Source organism: Lycorma delicatula, chromosome 12 (genome assembly GCF_047948215.1).
Source record: "Lycorma delicatula isolate Av1 chromosome 12, ASM4794821v1, whole genome shotgun sequence".
Classification (NCBI taxonomy): domain Eukaryota; kingdom Metazoa; phylum Arthropoda; class Insecta; order Hemiptera; family Fulgoridae; genus Lycorma; species Lycorma delicatula.
Genome location: NC_134466.1, coordinates 57,202,306 through 57,227,569, shown reverse-complemented (window position 1 = coordinate 57,227,569; position 25,264 = coordinate 57,202,306). Strand labels below are relative to the sequence as shown.

Below are 25,264 nucleotides of genomic sequence, written 5' to 3'. Positions count from 1 at the left end.
TCTTTGTACACAACTTTGTTGGGGATGATCCACCACTACCTGTCTTTCTGGTACATTTTGTTGAGGTAGGTTCTTCCAATTTTTCTTTTGATTTTCTTGAGTCTGTCGGTCTTTGATTATTCATCCAGGTGGAAGAGTGTTTCTGCTGCATATGTGGCTTCTGGTTTTATAACTGTGTTGCAGTGTCTTATTTTTATGTTTATGGATAGAAATTTTTTGCTGTAGGTGTACAAAGTTGACTTCTGTATGCTTTAGCTAGTTTGTTTGTTCTTGTATGATTGAGGATTTTTTGCTTAGGTTGTTTGTTATTATTTCTCCAAGGAATTTAATCTGGGTTACTATTTTGACTTTATTACCGTTTATGTTTACTTCTTTTAATTTTGCTGGTTTTTGAGGCATAATTTCTGTCTTCTTGAATCATAGCTTGAGGCCAATTTTATTTGCAATACTTTGAAGTTCTAATATCTGTGTTTTAGATTCATCAATGTCATCTGTTAACAGTACCAAGTCATTGGCAAAATTTGTCAAGTCATTGGGAATTTTTTGAGCCATTCCCCCATTACCATTACCACAGCGCAGTTCAATATTAATGGTCAGAGTCCATTCCTTGGTGCAATCTTCTTTTAATCTCAAACGGTTCTGAGAGTTCGTCCCTGAATTTCACTTTTGACTTAGTGTTTGTGAAGGTCAATTTTATCATGTTTATTAATTTGGGATGTAGTCTGAGGTGTCTTAGAATTTTTAGTAGGGATTTACTGTGGGTACAATTGTATGCTATCTTAAAGTCTACAAACATTATCACTATGTCTGCTTCTTTTTCTGTTGTTATCTATTATTAGCTTGAGACTCATGATCTGGTCTGGACAACTCCTCCAGGGTCAGAAACCTCCCTGGTGTTCTTTTAGTTCTTTCTCAAGTTGTAAATCAGTTCTGTTGAGGATGGTTCTTGAAATAATTTTGATGTGTCTAGGAGTGAAATTTCCCTATAGTTGTAAGGGTTTGTTTTATACACTTTTTTTGTATAGCGGGTGGATTATGGTTTTCATCCTTCATTAATAGGATTGGGGTTTTATTGAATTCTTCTACTATTGATTTCAGTATGTTTTTATGGTTTTTTTTATATTTTCCTTACAGTGCAGGTGGTTTCTTTTCTTTGTTTTACTAGATTTTGGAAGAATGTTTCTGATTTTTGGGATTTGGGGTGATAACCATCCTTGATGTCTCTTCTCATTGTTTCATCACATTCGCTGTTCCATCCTTGATGCTTTTTAAGGGGTTTTATTGGAGCCAATTCTTCTGCAATTTGCTTAAGGTTGTTGAATAATTTATCCATGACTGCAATTTTTTTGGTTGCTTTTTAGTAATTTTCATTCTTGATTAGATGGGTAAGGTCTATTTTTCTTTTACTTTTAGGGGATTTGTTTTGTTGTTTCCTTTGGGGAATGAATTTATTTTCAATTTTGACTATGTAGTGATCTGATCCTGTATCCACTCCTCAGAGGACTTTTTATGTTATAGATCTCTTTATAGTGCTGTCTGTCTGTGAAGATGTGATCTAGTTGCCATACTCCTTTAGTTTTGTTGGGGTATTTCCAGATTTTTAGTTTTTGAGGAAAATAATCCTACTTTTCAAGATACCTCTAAAAATAAAAATAATACTTTGTACCAAATTAAAAAGCAACAGCTGCAACAATTTATTAATCTTTAATTAGGTGAAGATTTCAAAAGATTGAAAATTAAAAAAATTAAAAGTGTATTAGTTTTTACTTTTTAGTGTATTTAATAATTTTTTTTTGTTATAAAAGAGCAGGCATCAACAGCTATGGTCATCAGCCTGATGTAAGTTGGTAGCATAGAACAGATGTCATATATCTGACCATGATTCAAACCCGCCACCTCATATGAAATTCCAAGATACTACCTACTCAGCCATAGTAGTCAGTAAGTTTATAATTTTGGTTTTGTTTTTTTTTTTAATTAACACTTTTTTTAGTAGATTAGTATTTTATTGACTACCTTGGAGGTAAAGGTGATAACATGCTTATCTGCTTCACTGAATGTCTCAGGTTTGATTCCTGGCTACGGTCTGGAAAATTTGTGATGCAAACTATCATTTTTTAAAGTATTATTTTTTCATTAAAAATATGAATTAAATTAATTGATTAATTATGAATTTTAATTGTAATTATTATGACAAACTGTGTATGTAATTTTATGTAGTTTAATGTTGTTAATTTTTATTATTATTAAATTTAATTTATTTTTATAAATAAAGAGCAATTACTGATGTATAAAGTTATAAATGATAATTATTATTGCAATGTAAATTATGTGTGTAATTTGATTTTGATGCTGATCCGTAAGTTTTATGTTAATTTTCCAATTATATTGAAATTTGCTTGTAATATTTTACAATTTAAATCAATATGTGGTTCAGAAAAAAACTTTCAATTTATGTGTATTCATTGTAATTTTATTCGTTTAATTCTCTTCGTAAAATTAGTGTAAATTCACATCTGAGGTTATAAATAAACAATTTTATCATAACCATGGAACGGTAAATTACACTGCATTGAAAAAACTATTTTTTATTATGTGTAATATTAAATTTTTAGCAAGTTTTTAAATTTTTGCAGACAAATTTACTAAAATTATTTTTTTAAAAAACACTTTGTACATACAAAACATGCTGGAAAATCTTGCTTTGGTTTGTACAATAAATACAATTTGCTAGAAAGTTAAAAAAAAGTACAAAAGTATTTAGTTTTTTAACAGTTAAAATATTTATGCTTACAAAAAAAAATTCCTTATTGAAAACAAAATATTCCATTACCTTTAAACAATGCCAATCTTGCATTTGGATCAGTTGTTGATTTTGTGTCATCTTTTGTTAAACACTGTTGTATTGTTAACATTGGACATACTGATAATACAACTAATAAAAAATATGGTGATATCTGTAACAAATTAAAAAAGAAAAATTGTTTCATATTTAATTAATAGTTAATTAAAAATGATAGTACAACTATAATTTAATAGGCTGTATATAAATCTAAAATAGCACTCAAGTATATTCATTCACCCACCTCACTATTTCCTGAATTAGAAATGCCATGAAATTACCCTGATGTACATTGAATGAAGACAGTTCCTCCGTTTGGGGTTGATATTCCTCCTCCCATCAGTTTCTTCATTTTTTAAACCTCCTTCCTTGGATAATTGCCACAGAAACAGAGTCAGAAACACCTGTTTTGATTTGTGGCATCATGCTTACCTTTACGCAACCAGAGCAATTGTTTCTTTATAGGGATTTTGTATGGGTGCTGAGCCTTTCTTTTTGTCTGTGGAACTGTCCAAGGACATTATTTTCCATCCCAGGGTACATATTTTTTTTTTATAAAAAGCCAAACTAAATTGCCTACAACCGGGTAAAGCCAGCTTTCCATTCTTCATAAAATCTAATCTAAGCAGTAAATTTAATGAAAAATTAAATTTAACTCCTGTATTATACCTGTCTTATAGATGTTGAAGGTGCAATACAAAATGCTATACAAGCTGAATGAATCAATATAGAAGGAAAGGAGAATAAATGTTTAAGTTTTGGAGAATTTTTTAGGAAATGAAGCACAGAATATTCAATAAAATATTCAAAATTGGAAGAGACTATGGAATGAAAGTGAATATTAGGGAAAAAATAAAGGTAGAAAACAATAAGCCAAACAATATCTGTACGAAAGAAGAAAGAACTGAATAAATAAAATATTAAAATCTTGATGTCCATGTTTACAGATGACTGAAAAATTGGGAACTAAATTAAAACACGAATAATAAAATCTAAGGAAACAAGCATTTAATAGAAAGTGATAGTTATTATGAAGTAAGAAGGAATTAGACTGAAGAATCATCTTGTGAAGTGTTATGTTCTTTCAAATATGATAAAAAGAGAGAAAAGGAAAAACTAGAGACATTTGAAATGGAGATATGGAGAAATTAGAGAAGATTAGATGAACAGACAGAGTGAGGAATGATGAATTAATGAGGTGAGCACATGAGAACAGAAGATTATTAAAAATAATTTAGAATAGGAAAGCTAATTGCCTGGGATATATCATAGAAAGATAAGAATTGATTAAAATAGTGCTAGAAAGTGCAAATTAGAGAGGCTTGAAAATAATAAAAATTATAAACTATCTAAAAGAAAATGGGAACTATTAGGATCATAAAAAAGTAGCTGGGAATAGAAGACATGATTGTGAACATGGTGCACAGGACCTACCTCAGGGCAGATAACCAATAAAATGATGATATGATGACTACTATATAAATTACTATCAAAATTAAAAAAAATATAAACTTAAAACTTTAGGTGATGATATTCTTTAATTTACATTTTCATATATTTTTTTTGTTAATCAGACATTCAAACAAATGCTCTTAGTACATAATATAACCTAGGTTGAAAATATATTACATAATCCTACAGTTTGAAGGACAATTTCATTTCAGACAAGGTTATTACATTAAAGTTATTTTGCAGCATTATACTTTTATTAAATAAATAAAATAGAAATATTTTATTATTAAGATTATTAACATCCAAGTCACTTGGTTATATTTCCTATTTATATTTGTTTAATTCTCTCTCTCTATGGTAAATTAGTGTTCCCAACTTAACACCTAAAAATTTATGTCGAAAAATTACCATTCTAAGTTGATATTTCAGAAACCATTAATATAAAATTTATAAAAAAAAACTATCTGCATATTTATATATTGGATGTCATAAATTAACACTTTGATAACCTAACATGAAACTTACATACAAAAATGCCATGTTCCTAAATGTTACAATTATTCTATGTCAGATTCATTTATGAACATGAGGAATAAAGTGAAGAAAGGACGACCCTACTTTACAGAGCCTTATGTAGTGATAATATCAGTTTTCCATGTCCTATGAAATAAGCCTAACACAAATGATTACAGTAAGAAGTTTGAGGTTTATATAAAGAGTTATATTTTTACAAAAAGGGGAGAATGAGTACATTTGTTACTTTATATTTTCTGCTCCATTCTTTCTTACGGCTAAGTTGTTTATGAGATACATGTCCTTTAAAAGTAATATCTTTATTAAAGTCAAATCTTGTTGTAACTGAATTTCATATTAGAGCTTATTTATATGTAATTTAAAAAGATCAACATTTTAATATGACAGTGTGTTTGGCTCAGTTAAAAACAATGTCAAATCACTTCATTTTTCATTTTTCTTTAATGAAGTTGGCATGGAATGATCATTATTCTTGGAAATTATTATGGTATTTTCATGAGTAACTTGTATCCTTTGTCATGACACCTAAAATGGTTAAGGCACTAAACATATAACATACATCAATTCAATATATTATTGATATTGAGGGTGAGCTGATGTGAAACACAAATCACTTCTGAAAGTCTAATTATCTGCCATTCTCATGAATGATAAATTCAATGCCAAGTTTAACAAGAAACATGAGACATGCAGTTTTTCCCTCTTGCCTTCTTCAATAAGGTACTGCTATACATCAGAATGATACTAAGTCCATTGAACTCCGGTTACACCTAACGAACAGTTGTTGAAGGTGTGATAAAAATGCTATACAAGTAGAATGAATCAATATAGAAGGAATGGAGAATAAATATTTTAAGTTTTAAAGACAACATTTATTTTTTAGGAGACAAAGCACAAGATATTCAATAAAATATTGAAAATTTGAACAGATTATGTCATTCCTCCCAACTAATGACATCATGATGTTTACTAAATGAAATGACTGTAATGAACATCATTTTAAAAAAATCAATCTTAAAAAAAAGAACTAATGCCACTTGTATCTGGGATGCTTTACATATATCCCAACCACAAAAAATCCTGATACAGATTGATAAAGTATCTCCTTTCTCTGTTAAACACTGCACATAACCAATCAAAAGGTATGAGTATTTATTATGTTTTATTTAAAAAAATATTAAGTTAGTACTAGATGGAAAACAATTTTATATTTTATTACATTTATAATCAATGTGATTTATAAAAACATATACAAAAAATATATACATTACATTGTTTTGTTAATACAAAGGAGAAAGTTTTATAATAAAATGGTAACTTTCATTTTCATGTACTTAAATAGTTAACCGTAATAAAGTCTGACATTCTACGAGTTACTTAATTATAAATAAAATTAATTTTCTATCACCCCACTTATTGTGAAATTACTTTATTGTGAATTTATCTATGTAAATTATAAAATTAATATTTTGCCTGGTTAAGCTTTTTTCTACTATTTTAATTTTATACTTTGTGTTTTTTATAATATTAAAGCAGATTACAACAATATCTTTGTCTTTATTGTCTATGTATTACACAAGAATTGCTGAATAGATTTTAATAAAACTTATAATATTAACTACCATTAAAATTTTACTACTTTCTGGGCGTTTAACACAAGTGGGCTGGTAAAAGATGAGTACGTTTCTTCAGTTTTCCATATAGTTTTTCAAAAAAAAACTCAATTCTCTACTGAAATGAAATAAGTCAACAGAAAAGTGATTAGGAGAAAATAACACCCCATTTTTTTGTTTTTAGGGCTGTTAAAAAGCAAGTATATCAGCTCGCAGTCAGCATTATGTGTTCGAGGAACACATAAGTCAAGCCTTCTCACTTCAGGTGAGGCTCAATGGAACTATTTTTTGGTGAGGATGGAGTTAGTTTTGAGCACATCAGTGACTATGGGCAATACCAGCCAAATTTAACTCCGGCAATTGAAATTCCAATTTTTGTGTAAGGAACCATCAATTGCATAGACGTAGACACAGATCAATTGTAGGGATCTCATCTAACTCATGGTCATCTGTTAGATGGCATATCTCTGAGATCTATGGGTAAATGTGCAGAAGGAATAATTTATGTAGGCTAAAATCTCCACATCGAAACAGTCTTAAATTTGCACAGCGTTTCATAATGAAAAATAAATTAAAAAATCAGCGGAACAAATGAATTAGATACGAAGTATATTATTTTTTTCAGTCTGATGTTTATCGTTTTGTTTTACACAAGCTGCAGTAGAAACAATAACAATTTTTAAATTGTGCACTGTTGTTGATCACAGGTTCCTAGGGAGCTGATGTTTATGCCATTGCGTAGAGCAATTCAAAGCATTTTCTGTCCACCTTATTACAAGGCTTGGCAGTTAGCTCTTTTTATTTGTATGGAGCACAAGTCAAATGAACATTGTGAGCTTGCAATTGACATTTTTTTCAAGTATGCTGATAGTATCAAAAGAATGCAGTGTTTGTTTCAGCAACATTTCTAAACTGGCCGGAATGTACAGGTTTCATTGTTGAAGGCGAATACAAGGTGGGTCAGGCAATTCAGAACAACACCATCCAAAACAAGAAGCTGCCTGCTAGGCCACACATGGTTTCTTTTTCCTGTTTAGCCTCCAGTAATTACCTTTCAGATAATACTTCAGAGGATGAATGAGTGTAAATGAAGTGTAGTCTTGTACAGTCTCAGTTCGACCATTCCTGAGATGTGTGGTTAATTGAAACCCAACCACCAAAGAACACTGGTATCCACAATCTAGTATTCAAATCCATGTAAAAATAACTGACTTTACTAGGACTTGAAAGCTGGAACTCTCAACTTCCAAATCAGCTGATTTGGGAAGACGCGTTCACCACTAGACTAACCCTGTGGGTTAGGCCACACACGGTTTGCACCCTGGACAACATTACAGCAGTATGAGCTGCTTTACCGCAAAGTTCAACGCAATAAGTTTGTTGGATGTTGCATTTGGATATTAAGTTCCATCTGTACAAAATACAGTGGTGCAAGAATTATTGCCCAGAGATCTACAAGCACCTTGAAATTTCTGTACACAGCTTCTGCAGATGATAAAACAATCAACCAGATATTCTCAACAATTTGATGATGTCTGACAAGACTCAATTTCATTTATCTGGCAAGTGTTATCTATTTACTGGTTGCCTTGCAATCCTTATCAGCTTCATGAAAGACTAATTCAAAGCACAAAAGTTATGGTGTGTTGTAGAGTCTTCTCAGGGTATTACTGGGTTAGGTTATTGGATGTAACAGTTGTAATGTGTATATAAACAGCCTTAAATGTGTATATATACATACCATGAATTATTGGAGACTAATGGAGATAGCGCTGAAATAAAAGCGTTGTTAGTGCTATGACATCTATCACATTACTTGATAAAATGAGTAATCCAATGTGTCACACAGGGGAGGCAAGGCATCTTTTTGAAGATTATTTTATTGTTTAAACTCTTTTTATATTATGCTTTTATTTAGTTTTAATGAAATGATGATCTTGGTGTGTTTTGCAAACAGTGTTTATACACCTTTGTGAAAAATAGATAATGTTGTTTCTTTTTTTCTATGTTGAACTTGTATATGTATATATTCATAAATCATTAGGAAGTGATGCCTGCAGCGCTAAGAGACTACCACTATCACCAATGTTTGTGTTTGTAATGTAAATAGAATAAGTATGTACCCTTATCATGTAATAGTTATGTTTTTTTAGTTAATTGGCTGAGGCACATTTAAAGAAAAAAAAAATTATCATCCGGGGGCAAATCGTGGCCGCTGTGTAGGGCAAGGGAGGCAGCTCTGATGCCTAGGGGAAGCTTTGGCTCAACCACAAGCAAGAGTGGGGAGGGGGGTCGATGATGGCATCAGGAACCCTCAAGGTGTGAGAAGGCAATGTGGTAAGAGTCTTTCCCTTAACCAAACTACAGATGCCGGTTGAACAAAGAAACCGCATCTCGGAACTCCCACACAGTCCGATAATACGGCTCTCGCCACATTTACTCGCCGCATGTAAGTGGCCAATTTTATCCTTGACCTTTAAGTTCCAGGATGGTCCGATCTCTGGCCCCCCCAAGAGCAGGGCAGTCAAAAATCAGGTGTCCAATTGACTGGACCACCTCGCAGACGCACAGCTCATCAGCTGCCAGGCGGAACCGAAAAAGATATTGGTTCAAATTCGGGTGATTGGTGAGCATCTGGGCATCCGTTGCACTTAAAAACGAGTTCAAAGCATACCATCCCCGTAAATCCTGTATAAACTTATACAATACACTTATAAACTTTTAAAATTGCACGAACGTAAAATTGGCATTTAGTGTGCGATCTTTCGGATCGTGTAATAAGGCTTTTATTTTTTGACAAATCTATAAGTGGTGTAGTTATTGCAATTTTATCGAACAATTTATTACCAGTTAGAGTTACACGAACGAGAATGTCGGTTCCAGCAGGATAACGCAATGTGTCATATTGCTAATGAAAAGCTGAATATATTACAGAAATTTTTTGGCCATCATTTGATATCAAATAGTTAGATTCCCATATCTTATACCAGCAGACCTTTTCCTTTGGGGGTATTTAAAAAGTGTAGATTTTAAAAACAATCCTTATACACTTGACGAATTGAAGGCTAACATTAAAAGTGAAATTTCAAACATTACTGAGCAAACAATAAGAAAAGTTCGGGATCACCGGAAATTATTTTCAATATCTATTGTAAAGATATTAAATGTAATTTGAATACTGTTGTATAAGTATTTAATTAACAATAATACTTTTGTAATAAATTCACGTCTTCAAACAAAAGGGTTGCATCCTATTTAAAACATCCTCTATATAAATGAACTATCTATTAAATTAATAGGCAAATTTAACAGATTGTTACATTTATATATTCCTGAACATGTGTAGAGTCCTATTGTTATCTGTGTACAATTTATCGCTTTTGGCTTTTGTATTTACCTTGTTTTATGTACTTTTAGCTTTATTATTCTATTTGTTTAACACCTGAGGAAGGTATTATATACTGAAACAGCTGTTGTGATACTTATGAGTAATTTTATGAAAATCAAATAAAAATTAATTTCTTTTGTTATGATGGATTTTCATCAAGTAATGGATTCATCCATCAATTATTTATGAAATCAGCAAGTATTTTTAATGTATAAATACATTCTAATTAATATTATAATACAGATTTTTCCATTTGTCATTTAATGTTTTCAAATGACCTTCACATAATATAATTCTAAAAACAAACAAACTAAATAAAAGTATACTATTATACGTATGTAATAGCATATATCATAATTTTGTTGACAAGGTAAAACATGTCAATATATTTATATGTCTACATTAATTATGAAAGAAACAGGTCAAAGTTATTTTAATTTTAAAATATGTATCATGTTACACCTTTCTCAAACTTACAACAATATACAAGTGCATGTACATTTATTATGTAAATTTTCTTTGTCACCCGCAGATATTAAGAAATAAGGCAGTTGTAATAGTAATATATATATTATTATTCGTGTTATATTTAAACTGGTTTGTAATATTTACGAAAAAGGGGAAATTCGGTCAGAGTTCAAAAAGAGTCATGATACCAAAGAAAGCAGGAGTAGATAAATGTGAAGAGTACAGAACAATTAGCTTAACTAGCCATGCATCAAAAATCTTAACTAGAATTCTGTACAGATGAATTGAGATGAGAGTGGAAGAAGTGTTAGGAGACAAATTTGGTTTCAAGAAAAGTATAAGGACTAGGGAAGCAATTTTAGGTGTCAGATTAATATTAGAAGGACGATTAAAAAAAAACAAGCCGACATATTTGGCATTTATAGACCTAGAAAAGGCATTCGATAACGTAGACTGGAATAAAATGTTCAGCATTTAAAAATAATTAGGGTTCAAATACAGAGATAGAAGAAACGATTGATAACATTTACAGGAACCAAACAGCAACAGTAATAATTGAAGAACATAAGAAAGAAGCCGTAATAAGAAAGGAAGTCCAACAAGGATGTTCCCTATCCCTGTTACTTTTTAATCTTTACATAGAACTAGCAGTTAATTATGTTGAAGAACAATTTAGATCCAGAGTAACAGTACAAGGTGAAAAGATAAAGGTGCTACGATTTGCTGATGATATAGTAATTCTAGCTGAGAGTAAAAAAGTTTTAGAAGGAATAATTAACGGTATGGATGAAATCCTACACAAGAACTACCTCATCAAAATAAACAAGAACAAAATGAAAGTAATGAAATTTAGTAGAAATAATGAAGATGGACCACTGAATGTAAAAATAGGAAGAGAAAAGATTATGGAGATAGAAGAATTTTGTTATTTGGGAAGTAGAATTACTAAAGATGAACAAAGCAGGACCAATATAAAATGCCAAATGGCACAGGCGAAACGAGCCTTCAGTCAGAAATATAGTTTGTTTACATGAAAAATTAATTTAAACGTCAGGAAAAAATTTTTGAAAGTATGTGGTGGAGCATAGCTTTATATGGAAGTGAAACTTGGACGATCAGAGTACCCCGAGAAGAAAAGAATAGAAGCTTTTGAAACGTGGTGCTATAGGAGAATGTTAAAAATCAGATGGGTGGATAAAGTGACATATGGGGAAGTGTTGCGGCAAATTGATGAAGAAAGAAAAATTTGGAAATATATAGCTAAAAGAAGAGACAACAGACTTGCAGGTTACATATTAAGGCATCCTGGAATAATCGCCTTGATATTGGAGGAACAGGTAGATGGACGAAATTGTGCAGACACAACTTTTGGAATAATGTAAAACAAAATTTTAGGGATGTAGAATGTAAGGGGTATACCGAAATGAAACGGCTGGCACTAGAGGGAATCTTGGAAAGCTGCATCAAACCAGTCAAATGACTGAAGAAAAAAAGTTTAAAAATTTTGGGGGCGCTGGAAAATTTTTGATTCTCAATGTGAACAGTGGGCGAAAAAGTTTGAGAATCAATGGTCTAGATGAACTGGTTGGATCCTAAAACGTAAAGATTTGTAAAAAAAACCGATACCCCAATTATGAAATCATCAATATACTTTTGGATACTTTTTTACTAAGTTACCAAAGAGTAAAGTTTTTGATTATTGAAATGCAATTATTAATTAACAAAACTTTTTTTTGTCACTTTTATATATTTTACAAATTTACCCCCGTACGGTGGGGGGGGGGGATGTTTGCAAAAATAATGGGGAAATATTGTATTGTCACCTAATACAATGTCAGAAAGAAAATTAAGGATGCAAGATTTGATGACAAACATGAAACAAATTGAAAATTGAAAAAAAAACTTTGAGTTAAAATAAAGCAAACAAAAAGGTATTAAAAAGTGAATTCACTTTCAATCACGATATCTGTTCCAATGGAATGTGCAATCTAAAACAAAGTAGAAATTTTGAATATTTTCTTAAAACCTTATTGGTTAAATAAATGTTTTCATAGCAAATTATTGCAATTGATTTTATAGAATAAATGTAAGCTTTTATCACTGTATTAAAATATAAAGGTCAGCCTACAATGTAAAAAAAAAACTGTTTTATTTAAAAATGTTTTCCGTTTTCAATGGTGGAGTGGTAGCGTCTCGGCCTTTCATCCGGAAGTTCCGGGTTCGAATCCCGGTCAGTCATGGTATTTTTTTATACGATATAAAATTTAATTTCCATATTCCTACGTATAATCTTTAAAATCTTTGTGGTGAATTTAATTCATCAAAACAGAAAAAAGAGCGGATCTACTTCTTTTTTCTAATACATTGTTTTTTAAAAATGCATTTTGAAAAAGTAAATTTTATTAAACCATTTTTCATTATGAGGAGGCAATCACTAATGAACATTTCATATGAACAGTATCAGATATCATTGTATTGACGTTTTATATTTTGTTAAAAGAAAATAAGTAAATAATTTAAGTTTCGTTAAAATATTTTATGATCTCGTACGAACTACAAAAAAAAAAAAACGATATAAATCGAAAAAAACGGTAATTTTAATTTTGTACGAAATAACGTGAACATGAAATGAATTTTTAAAAATATATGTACGAATATAATAATTATATAGTATATATATATATTCACACACGCACGCACACACACTTTATAAGGCTATTAAAAATTACGTCACTCGTCTACGTATGGAAAATGTTAAATGATACCAACTTTCACTCACGGAAACTATGCAGATAAATTTCGTTTTAATATCAAAGTGTGAAACATTTATTATAAAACAGGCTCTCTCTCTCACACGCGCACACACACACGTTAAATTATAAAATTATGTATATATATATATATATATATATATATATATATAACTTTTTGTTAAATATTTTGTTTATTTATTAAATAAATAACATTCAAAGTAGAGTATATTATACTCTAGAGTTATTATTTAGAGTAGAGCTATTATTTCCCCGATTTTGATAAAAAATACACAAAGATAAAATTTAGTCTGCCGACCTCTTCGTGTCTGAATAGGTAGTGTCTCGGCATTTCGTCCCGCACCGGATTTAAATCCCGATCAGGAATGACATCTTTTCATACTCTACCAATTTCTATCGGCTTATGACCATAACTGTTGACATCCGCTCTTTCATACCAAAAAAAGAAGAAGAAAAATTAGGCTATTTTTAGTTTTCGTTTGCAAAACTCCTTGTTATTATCAACAGAAAATATGTTCCAATAAGAGTGAGTAGCCGGCCTCCGTGGCGCGAGTGGTAACGTCTCGCCTTTTATCAGGAGGTCCCAAGTTCGAATCCCGGTCAGGCATAACATATTCACACACGCTACAAATCATTCATCTCATCCTCTGAACCAATACCTAACGGTGGTCCCGGAGGTTAAAAAAAAAACCAACATGCTTTTTGGTTTAAACATTTTACTTATTCATCTATAACAAAAAACTTTCAATTTTTGTCAAATTTCAATAAATGAAGGGAAAAAATAATCAGTCCAGCAGTTCCTAAGTTTTATTCGAGTATCTTACGTACAAATATAATTATTTATTACTTTTTTGTTATACTGATCTTTTTTTTAACCTTCTGGGATCACAGTTATTTATTGCTTCAGAGGATGAGATGAAATAGCAATTTTGTAACGTGTGAAATTGCCAAGCCTGACCGAGATTCGAATGAAAGACCTCCAGATGAAAGGCCGAGACGCCCGGGTTCGAATCCTTGACAGGCATGGAATAACTGTTATATTGATTTATGTAACATGTAATGACAGTTAGGTTAAAGAAAAAAATTCATCTAATTGAAGGAACCGAAAAATTTTTTCTATAATACCAAAAACGTTATTGATTTTTATTTGTTGAAATTTTATTTCAGTCAAAAGACCCTCACCTCTTTTTCCACTTTTTGAAAAAAATTAATACATTCTTTCTCCCTGAAGGTACCTTTTTACCAAATTTTAAGAAAATTGGTCAACGAGGTACAGAGTTATAAGACCAAATACAGGCCAACGTAGTCGGTCAAAGTCGGTTATTTTTTTAACTATTTTAAGCCCAAAATTCAAAATTTGTTTGGATTTTGGGCTTTTTTGGACTCTTGGTTCAATCTATTGCAATCAAAAGGGGAGTGTACAACTAGATATTACAACAGTCCTAAATCCAAAATTTCAATATCCTACGGCTAATCGTTTTTGAGTTATGAGAGATACTTACGTACGTACAGACGTCACGACGAAACTAAACAAAATGGATTCAGGGATGGTAAAAATGTATATTTCCGTTGAAATCTGGAAACCGAAATTTTTCGCGATTATAATACTTCGTACAAGGAAGTAAAGAGGAAGTTTGTAATTTTTTTAGTCATTTTTTACTACCCTTTTCTGTTTAGCCTCCGAAACCACCGTAAGATATTACTTCAGAGGATGATATGTAGGAATGCAAATGAAAAAGTAGTCTTGTAACATCTCAGGTCGACCATTTCTGAGATGTGTGGTTAATTTAAATCCAACCACCAAAGAACACCGGTATCCACGATCTTCTAATCAAATCCGTATAAAAGCCTTTACTAGGATTTGAACCTTAGAACTCTAAATTTCGAAATCAGCGATTTGCGATGACGAGTTCACCACTAGATCAAGCCAGTGCCCTAGGTTGTTTATAAAGTAACGTATATATACGTTACTCTAATGTATAAATACTCTAATATTAATTATGTTTTTTTAAGTATTCTTGGTATACGGTATGAAAAATAATTTTAAAAAATATCTGAAAACCATATAAATATTATATAAATTAAAATTATATAAATTACCAATTTCAAAAGTTTTATCTAGTAAATAAATAATAAAACAATTGCCAATCTCCGTGGTGGAATGGTAGCGTCTTAGCGTTTCATCTGGGAGGTGGTCCCGGGTTCGAACCCCGGTCAGGCATGCCATTTTTCTTACACTACTATACTCTATATTCTCACGGACAAGCTTTTCAAGTTTTTATGGTGAATTTAATTCATCAGTTCAGTCCTCTTTTATGTATTTTCTATAAATTTCTTAATTTTTATTTTTATTAAAATAATATTCATTTCGTTTTCATTTTTGAATCGGTTTGTTTTTTTTTTTTTGTATGGATAACGTTTTCTGTATATCGATTCGTGTTTTAAATTTAATTTAATGTAAAAAAAAAATTAAAAAAATGTTAAAATAAATAATATTACAAAAAATAAAAAAAACAATATTCAATATTTCTTTAAATTACATCTTTTTAAAATTGTTTTTGTTCTTATACGACTTCAAAAGAACTAGATTTAAAAAAAGGTAATAAAAATAAATTCATTGATAAAAAGTAAGAATGTACATATAGAATTATTAAGAAATAAAATTCTAATGCTCAAATAATTCTTAGTAAAATCAAATAATAAATAATTCTATCGTAAAAAAAATAATCATATTTATTACTTATCACTAATAAAATGTTTATGATCATTTCATAATTATACTGATTCATCAAAGCCAGATGAATTCATTTTAAAAATATTTCTACAAATTTAATTTTCCGAATTCCATGGCGGACTGGTAGTGTTTTGGACACATCCGCACGTCCTGGGTTCGAATTTCAGTCAGACATGGGAGTTTCATACTCTAAAGAATTCATTTATCACTAGCAGACCCGGCAATGCTTCGCTGTTTCTAGATTTGAGTATATATAGATTAAACGAACACAATTGAAAGATTGATAAAACATTAACAAAATGAACATTACGGAACTTCACAAAATTTAATTTCTCTTTTCCCTTTTACCTTTTCCCCCTTTCCTTTTCCCCATTTCTCTTTTCCTCTTCTCCATATTTCTTTTTCCCATTTTCATTTTTACCATATCCCTTTCTTTTTTCCAATTTTCTCCTCTCCCCATTTCCTCCCTTTATTTTCCTTCCCCCCCATTTCTCTTTATCTTATTTCCCTTTACTCCTTCCGCTTTCCCCTTTTATTTTTTTCTCCTTACCACTTTCCATTTTCTTTTCCTGTTTTACCCTTTTTCTCTTTTAGCTTTTCCGATTTTTCCCTTTTTCCCTGCGCGTAAATTTGTCCAGTACTTTTTTAGTCAATAGCGGATACACATATCGGAAACATTGAAATGGAATCGTAAAATATTTAGTATAGCGTATGTTGCTTTAACGTCCAACAGATAGCGCTGTTTTTTAAAAAAAAAAAAAGAAAAAAGTGTTTTTACCTGTCACAGGTGTGACATCTTAGATTATAAATAGCAGGTATTTAAAAACACGCGCGTATTCGAATGCAACATTGTCAAAATTTCAAAGCAATCAGTGAAGAACTTTCGGAGATTTAAGATTTTAAACAAACGAACATTTAAATTTTTATTTATATAGTTAGAATATAATTAACCCATCGGGTTGGTCTAGTGCTCGGACGCGTTTTCCCAAATCAACTGATTTGGAAGTCGAGAGTTCCAGCGTTCAAGTCCTAGTAAAGTCAGTTATTTTTACACGAATTTGAATACTAGATCGTGGATACCGGTGTTCTTTGGTGGTTGGATTTCAATTAACCACACATCTCAGGAATGGTCGAACTGAAACTGTATAAGACTAAACTTCATTTACACTCATACATTTCATCCTCTGAAGTATTATTTGAACGGTAATTACCGGAGGCTAAACAGGAAAAATAAGAAAGCTAGACTATAATTAGGCGTAAGCCTATTGTTGTCTTGAAATAAATAACTTATTTATTTATTAATGAGTAAAATTTATTTTCTACAGATTATTTTTAAAAGTTTTATTTTTAACGCAAAAAATCGTGTTATGTTGAATAATTATTTATTCTTTCAATTTCAAGGTCATCATAAATCAACAAAATTATTAATTTTTATCTTCGTTTTTATTTAATTTTATGTTTACCTTTTGTTAATAATTCATGTAAAAAAAAATGATTATTTAAAAGAAAAATATTTTACGACTTAACAAATAAATATATATTTATTTAAAAACAAAAAAAAAATACACAAAGAACTGGCCATCAAAAAATTTGTACAAAAAAATTCAAAGTAAAGAAATAGGTAAATTATATGATCAAAGGTACTCAAGAAACGTTAATACATGTTATTTTTATCAAATTTTTTAAAAATATTTTATTTTTTAAATTTTCGTATGAAAAAACTTCTAATTTAAAAAAAATAAGCCTACTTCCATAGCAAAACGATAGCGTCTCGCCTTTCATCCATAGGGTTCTGGATTCGAATCCCGGTCAGATTTGGCATTTTTCATGCGTACAAAATGTAACTGAACGGTTACCATATAGTTACTAAGATAAATTAAATAATAATTGAGAAATATAGAATGATAACGGAAAAAATAAAAATAAACAAATTTTAAACATTTCTTAATAGCTCTATATATGATGTAAAAATTTTCAAAAAAGGTTATACGAGTATATACTACATATTATATAATGTATACGTCATATATGCATAATGCAAAAAGGTTTTACTACGTTTATTATTAAAACAGATTTTTAATTTTTTTTTTTAATATTATTTATATGTAAATAATTTAAAAAAAATAAAAAATCAATTCCTACAAAAATTGAAATTGAAATATAATTTTTTTTTATTCGTTTGTTCTATCTCCCTTCGGTTTTAATATCTAAAAAAAAAAAATTAAAGTTTACACATCATATATAGAACTAAAATATTTTACTTTTCCGTCTACCGCTATAGTAGAGCTATAGCTTTAGAAGGGAAAGTATTGTAATCGATTCAATTTGGGCATATGCGGTTTTCACCAGATGACGTTTTGACACTTAATGAACCCAAAAAATTAAAATCCCGTCTTTTTACTAGTGTTTAGTAAAATAAGGCTTATGACCCGTTCGTATCAAGAAGTATAAATAATTCGAATTAATGAATCGTTGGAGAAATAAAAATCGTTCCAACGAATGAATCATTCGTGCGCTGCACGGATCCGCCCGGCGCCCCACATTTGATCACCTGTGCGCCAACAGCAACTAAAATAAAAATCTGATGTGGACAACACGATTTCCTTGTACACCTTTCTTTCTTTTTCCTGTTTAGCCTCCGGTAATTACCTTTCAGGTAATACTTCAGAGGATGAATGAGGATGATATGTATGAGTGTAAATGAAGTGTAGTCTTGTACAGTCTCAGTTCGACCATTTCTGAGATGTGTGGTTAATTGAAACCTAACCACCAAGGAACACCGGTATCCACGATCTAGTATTCAAATCCGTGTAAAAATTACTGACTTTACTAGGACTTGAACGCTGGAACTCTCGACTTCCAAATCAGCTGATTTGCGAAGACGCGTTCACCGCTAGACCAACCCGCTAGCTTTACTTGTACACTACAATGAAAACTACATAAAATTTGATTTCACTAAAAACTTCTGATTTTTTATTTTGTTACTGAATTATTATTCATCATAAAAATTTCTTATAATGAGAGGTTAATAATTATTAATAAATCAATATACTTAAATTAAAAAAAAAAAAAAAAAATGTTACAAAAGTAGCTGAAGTCTGATTCGAACCTATGTGTCTTCCCGTAAGATCCAAATATTTCATTAATTAAAATTCTATTTGGCTATAACTCTGAAACCAATGAAAATAAGTACCATTTATGATATATATCGTTGAAAAGCTCTAAATGGGGGCTTATAACTACAGTTAAGAAAAAGATCCAAATTTTTTTGGATTTTCGGTTTTTTTTTTGGACACTTTTGCTTTAGTCGATTGTTATCAAAAGGGGAGGTGCAACTAAACGTTACAACAGTCCTAAATCAAAAATTTCAGCATGCTACGGCTAATCGTTTTTGAATTATGCGTACGTACGTAGAGACTTCACGCCGAACTAGTCAAAATGGATTCAGGGACCGTCGAAATGGATATTTCTGTTGAAATCTAAAACGGAATTTTTTCGCGATTACAATACTTCCTTTACTTCGTACAAGGAAGTAAAGATGTGAGCACATACAACAAACAACCCCACGCACAATCCGTTTTTATCGAAAAGAATCTTGAATTAGATTTAATATCTCACTTTCAAATTAATGTTATTATTGTTCTTCCAGAATTTTTTCATTAATTAATTACCACACTACTTTTTTTCAATGGAAATTCTAATAGAAGTTTTCTTTTTTTAATCTTTCCTTCTAGTATATTCTATATTATATCTTTCTTTGTAAGTATATAATAGTTTAATCTTGTTCGTTTAATAATTTAATTTTTTCACATTTTAATTTTTACATTAATGTTACGTAAATTGTTGATATTCTGGATTTTATATATTACGTATAAATTTTTCATATTGAGGTTAATGAGGTTAATTGAGGTCTGTATATTTGTCCTGTTTCTGTTACTTGATTTCTAAAAGTCATTCTTTTACGTTTATGGCCTATATACTCGTTATACATTAGAACATATGTCTTAATATTATTTTACGTACAAAGAAGAAATATTTGTTACAAAATTTACAAGAAAATGATGAAGCTGCTTTTCCGTAAGGTAGAAATCTATAAAAATTTTAATTACAATTATAAATATGATATTTGCTAACCTTGATTAATGGATGAAACTCAAGAAAATCAGATTTCAGGATTAACTTGTTCGTTTATTACAGTGAAAGTTACTGTAACCTTGTTTTAACGGCTACAAAATTTCTCTTTATGATTTAAATAGATAATTTATTTTGAATTTAAAATGAAAAAATAAAGAATTTCTTTTCAAGTAATCAGGTGTTTTAAATAAAATATTAGTTAAAAAAATAATTGGTTTTCCATATATAAAATTATTATTTTTTTAAATATGGAAGAAAAATCCAACCTAATAAAATAAATAATAAAAAATGTATTTTGTAATTTTTTACCTTTTCTTTAATACACATTAGTGGGTATAATTTCATATAATTAAAATAGCTGCAGGGCGTGCCTACGGCAAGCCACCGCAGCTAGGCCTTCCGGGGGGTTGCCCTGGCAGGCGGCGTCTAGCCGACAAAGTAATCTTCCAACAAAATAACAATGAATGCTAAATGGATAATCGATAGTATTTTCAATATCGATTTATTTTTATCGAAAATAGTTGAGTTTTAAGATCTGATACGATACTGAATGAATGAATTACGGTAGTAAAATTTATTAATTTATTTTATAATTATTATTACAGTTGTTATTTATTGTTTATAAACGTTTAAGAAAAAAATCTTATGATTTTTTGACGGGCAGTATGTTCATTCATGTAAGCATGTTCTTTCTTTTTGCTCTTATTTGTTGTCGTTGCTTCTTCTTAGTTATTGTTTATAAACATTTAAAAAAAAAAACGTATGATTTTTGACGGATAGCATGTTCGATCATATATACATGTTTTCAGCTAAGCCGGCCTCCGTGGCGCGAGTGGTAGCGTCTCGGCCTTTCACCCGGAGGTCCTGGGTTCGAATCCCGGTTAGGCATGGCATCTTTCATACACGCTACAAAGCATTCATCTCATCCTCTTCAAAAAAAAAACATGCTTAACTGTGGACCCGGAGTTTAAAAAAAAAAGAAAAAAAGGTGACGCACACTTTTCAGCTACAGCCGGACTCCGTGGCACGAGTGGTAGCGTTTCGACCTTTCGTCCGGAGGTCCCGGGTTCGAGTCCCGGTCAGGCATGGCATTTTCACACACGCTACAAAATCATTTATCACATCCTCTGAAGCAATACCTAACGGTAGTCCCGGACGTCAAACAGGAAAAAAGGGGGACGCACACACAGACAGACATACATACTAATATCATTTTGTAGAGTAGTATATTTACAGTATAAATTGAATCTTCCATTTTATTCTTTTTTTTTATAATGGTACACTCGTTTCATGAGGTTCGAAAAATGTTTGAAACACTGCTGGGATAATTTTTAAGGGATTTCTGTTATTATCAGTGCTTTAAATTCAACCGTGGACAAATCGCAGCTCCGAGAAAGCCATATGCTCATTCAAATTACTAGAACTAAAAATCTGTTGTGGACAACACATGATTTCCTTGTACGCGTATTAAATTACAAGTGCACATTTTTTAATATGAAAAGTACATCAAATTTTATTTCATTAAAAACTTCTGATATTGCCTATAGAGTTCTCAATCTAAATGGTTAGGTTAAAGACCTATTAATTTCATAGGTTAACAAAGGTTAATTGAAAAAAAACTACCGTCAAATTGTTATTGTAAAACGAATAACACAATTCATACTCTTGTGCGCAGATATAATACGACTAGTTACGAAACAAACTGATATATGCGCGATATTTCAAGAATATGTGATGTAGCTATAAAATTTCGTTTTACAGGAAAATCCAACGAGTATTGAATTTGAGTAACGTATTATATTTTAGTGTTTAATATTTAATAGATAAAACCATCTGAAATAGAAATAAATCACGATCATTGTTTTAGTTTAGTTGTCTTAAAAGTAATAATTTATCTGTTATTAACTGATAGATTATCTCCTGTTTCATTAAAATACTAAAATTAAGGTATTTTTTTCATTTACGCTAACAACCCTTTTTTTATTAGTTAAAAAACAAAAAAAAGGAAAAGTGCACTAAAATAAATTTTAATATTCGTTTTAAAAAACAATGAATTATTCATGATTTATTTCTATCTTTTAATATTTTAACACGACTCAAATAAATTTCTTATTTTATGATTACAATATACCGGAATATCCAGTATTGTATAATGAAATTATATCGTGGATGAAAAAAACAAAACAAATTAGAATACTGTTAATAAAGAATTTAATTTTTTAATTCACCACGCTTATAAAGAAACTTGTAGATGGAAATGTCGCAAGGAAATGATGAAAACGGAGATTTGATCATATTCCTAAGGTAGATGATCAATTCACCGAAGATGTTAAAATTACAACTCTGTGGGATGATTCCCCTAAAGAAAGTAAGTGATTTGATCAAATCAAATCGAAAAAAAACTTATAACTTAATTAAGTTAATTACTTAAGTAAGTTAAACCCATCGGGTTGATCTAGTGGTGAACGCGTCTTCCCTGATGCTTATCAAGCAAATCAAATTGCCGATCAGCAGTTTATGAAGATGGTATTATCCAGTGGTACATAAACACCAAACCAAAAATTCTATGGCTTGAAAACTCCTATACGGAAATCTTTGATGACATTGTTGGTGAACAGTTCGTGTGTTTTCATTGGAGAACCCATAAACAAAAACTATATCTGCGTGCTCTTCGTTAGAAGATCTATAAGGCATAGTTAGAAAATGATATATACGCAACTATTTCATTCATTTATTTAAATGTTTATTGCTGAAGTTTAGAAAGTCTAAAAGACGATCTGCGGTAAAGCCTATCAGGGTTATGAATGGAGGGGATGGTGTGGCGACCGGGGTCGTCACAAGGCGAGTGCTTCTCCTCCGGGGGTCAGGCTATTCAAATGTATTATAAAAAACTTAATTATTGGAATTATTAACTATAAGTATTGCTAACTTATGAAATAATTTTTTTCAAACATATTTAAATGAAATTAATTTATAATTAGCTGTAAAGATGATAATTTGTTTTACTGATCTGTTGTCTTACTTGATTTTTAATTTTTATTGTTTATTATTCTAAAAATGTTTAATTATTTTGTTTTGTAATCCTACAGTTTTTTCACGTTTAATACCTAGTTAAATAAAATCAGCCACAACTTGATGCGGTTTTTCTTTTATAAAGCTTCAAGGCCTCCAAGCTGGTCTGACATTTAAAAACCTTTGGATTTACTACCTGTGAGACTACTCGAAATTATTAGTACATCAACGAAAGTGTAATACAAGAGAAGAATTAATTATTAGAATTCTCAGTGTGGTACATCTAATTCCAAAAATCCCTGCTGAATACGGAAATCCACCAAAAACATTGTTTGTCGGGCAGAGTGTTATATCAGCCGATTTCGAAGTTGAGAGTTCTAAGGTTCATATCCTAGTAAATTCATTTATTTTTATACGGATTTGAATAGTAGATCGTGGATACCGGTGTTCTTTGGCGGTTGGGTTTCAATTAACCATACATCTCAGGAATGGTCGACCTGATACTATACAAGATTACACTTCATTTACATTCATACATATCATCCTCATTCATCCTCTCAAGTAATACCTTACGGTGGTTCCGTAGGCTAAATAGAAAAAAGAAAGTCGTATCCACTGTGGTAAAGGACATTTTAAGCAGTTTATTTAATATTTTGTAAGTTGGTTTTATCGTTTCTGCTTGTACTTATTTTTCTAAAAATATTTATTTATTTTTTTTTAATTTTTATAATAGTGAAAATTTTGTTTCGTATAACACCTAGTTAAAATTGGCATATATTGTTGTTCTTTTTAAACTTCAAAATTCTTACGTTAACATTTCGTTTCTGTAAACTTTATTCATACCATTTTACTCAGAATCAAATGCTCTACAAATTTTGTTTAAACCTTTTACGTGTATAACTCATTTAACAAAGTTATTTTAGCCCAAACATAAAATAATATGTTTTTAGACTTCAATCGTTCGTCTTCTACCCCAGGTTTTTCGAAAACTAATAAAAATATAATTCTTGGACATATTCTTCAATTTTTTATTCAGATTAAACTACTAGATTTACCCCTTAATTTCTGTACCAAGAATTACAGTCTGGCTTAATTTTACCGAAGGCGCGGAAATCAGGGCGAAATCTTTCGCTAGCCGATAGTCTTAACAAAGCGTTTCTAACCTATGTTTATATGAAATTTCTTCTTTAATTTCACCAATAGAATATGTCCTCAAAGTTTGTTACATTCTTTGTGAATCACTATGTATAATTTAACTTTACGTTTTTAAATAATTATTAAAATATTAAGGGTTGCTTGTTCAGCTTCGATTTCGAAGTTGAGAGTTCAAATCCTAGTAAAGGCAGTAACTTTTATATAAATTTAAATACTAGATCGTGGCTACCGGTGTTCTTTGGTCGTTGGGTTTCAATTAACCACACATCTCAGGAATGGTCGAACTGAGACTGTAAACAAGACTAAATTTTATTTACATTCATACATATCACCTCATTTATCCTCTGAAGTAATACCTTACGGTGGTTTCGGACACTAAACAAAGAAACAAAAATGTAGTTCACCTTGTACTTACAGTATATAAATAAAATATTCATTTTGAAGTGTTAAACGAATTACAGACTATTTTTAAGGAAGTTATGAATTAATTATTAAATAAGCAATTTTAAAACGGAGAGAATTAGAGCGTTAATTCGAAAGTTAGATTTACGCTACCCTAAAAAATATATAAAAACATGTAAAAAAGAAAACAATTATAATGGATTTTATTTTTAAAGAAAAGTGATTCCTTTATTTTTGTTTTATTTTTATTTTTATTTTTTTGTTAAATCTTTATAAATGTACGTACAGAAAGACTGTTTATTATTCACTATGTGATACGGTCGAGTGAAGAAATCATGCTCTTTCATAATGATTTTAAATTGAAGACGTTTTTTATTTTTAGTTATTTTTATCTGTCTGATGTAATAATATTTATTTTTAGTCCTTTTTCTCAGCTCTCTCTTTATCATATATATATTACGTATTTAAAAAAACCTACAACTTTTATATTATTTAGCCTTATTATCATTTAAACTATGTAAAACCTGAATTGTGCAAATGTATCTCTTATTAGCGGAAATTCCGCGATAAATTATTTATAATCCAAGTATTTATATCACCCATTTTTAGCGATTGATTTATATAATATTACGTAGGATTTTAAATATCTCTGTAGCTTTCTTAATTCAGCATGCGTAAATACTTGTGCTAATTGTTCTTCTAATGAGTACATTTCTAACTTGTTATATACTTTGATCAGCAGTTTAGAATTTTTGGTTT

The 25,264-nt window shown here is 30.3% G+C and overlaps 1 protein-coding gene across 1 annotated transcript in view; it reads right to left on the bottom strand.

Annotated features, from left to right (window-relative positions):
• The window catches only part of LOC142332738 (serine protease inhibitor 88Ea-like), a 53,753-nt gene that overhangs the window by 17,811 nt on the left and 10,678 nt on the right, over positions 1-25,264 (bottom strand). Inside the window, exon 2 of the mRNA XM_075379346.1 lies at positions 2,834-2,957. Coding sequence (XP_075235461.1) covers positions 2,834-2,957 — 124 coding nt within the window. The remainder of the gene's footprint in view (positions 1-2,833; positions 2,958-25,264) is intronic.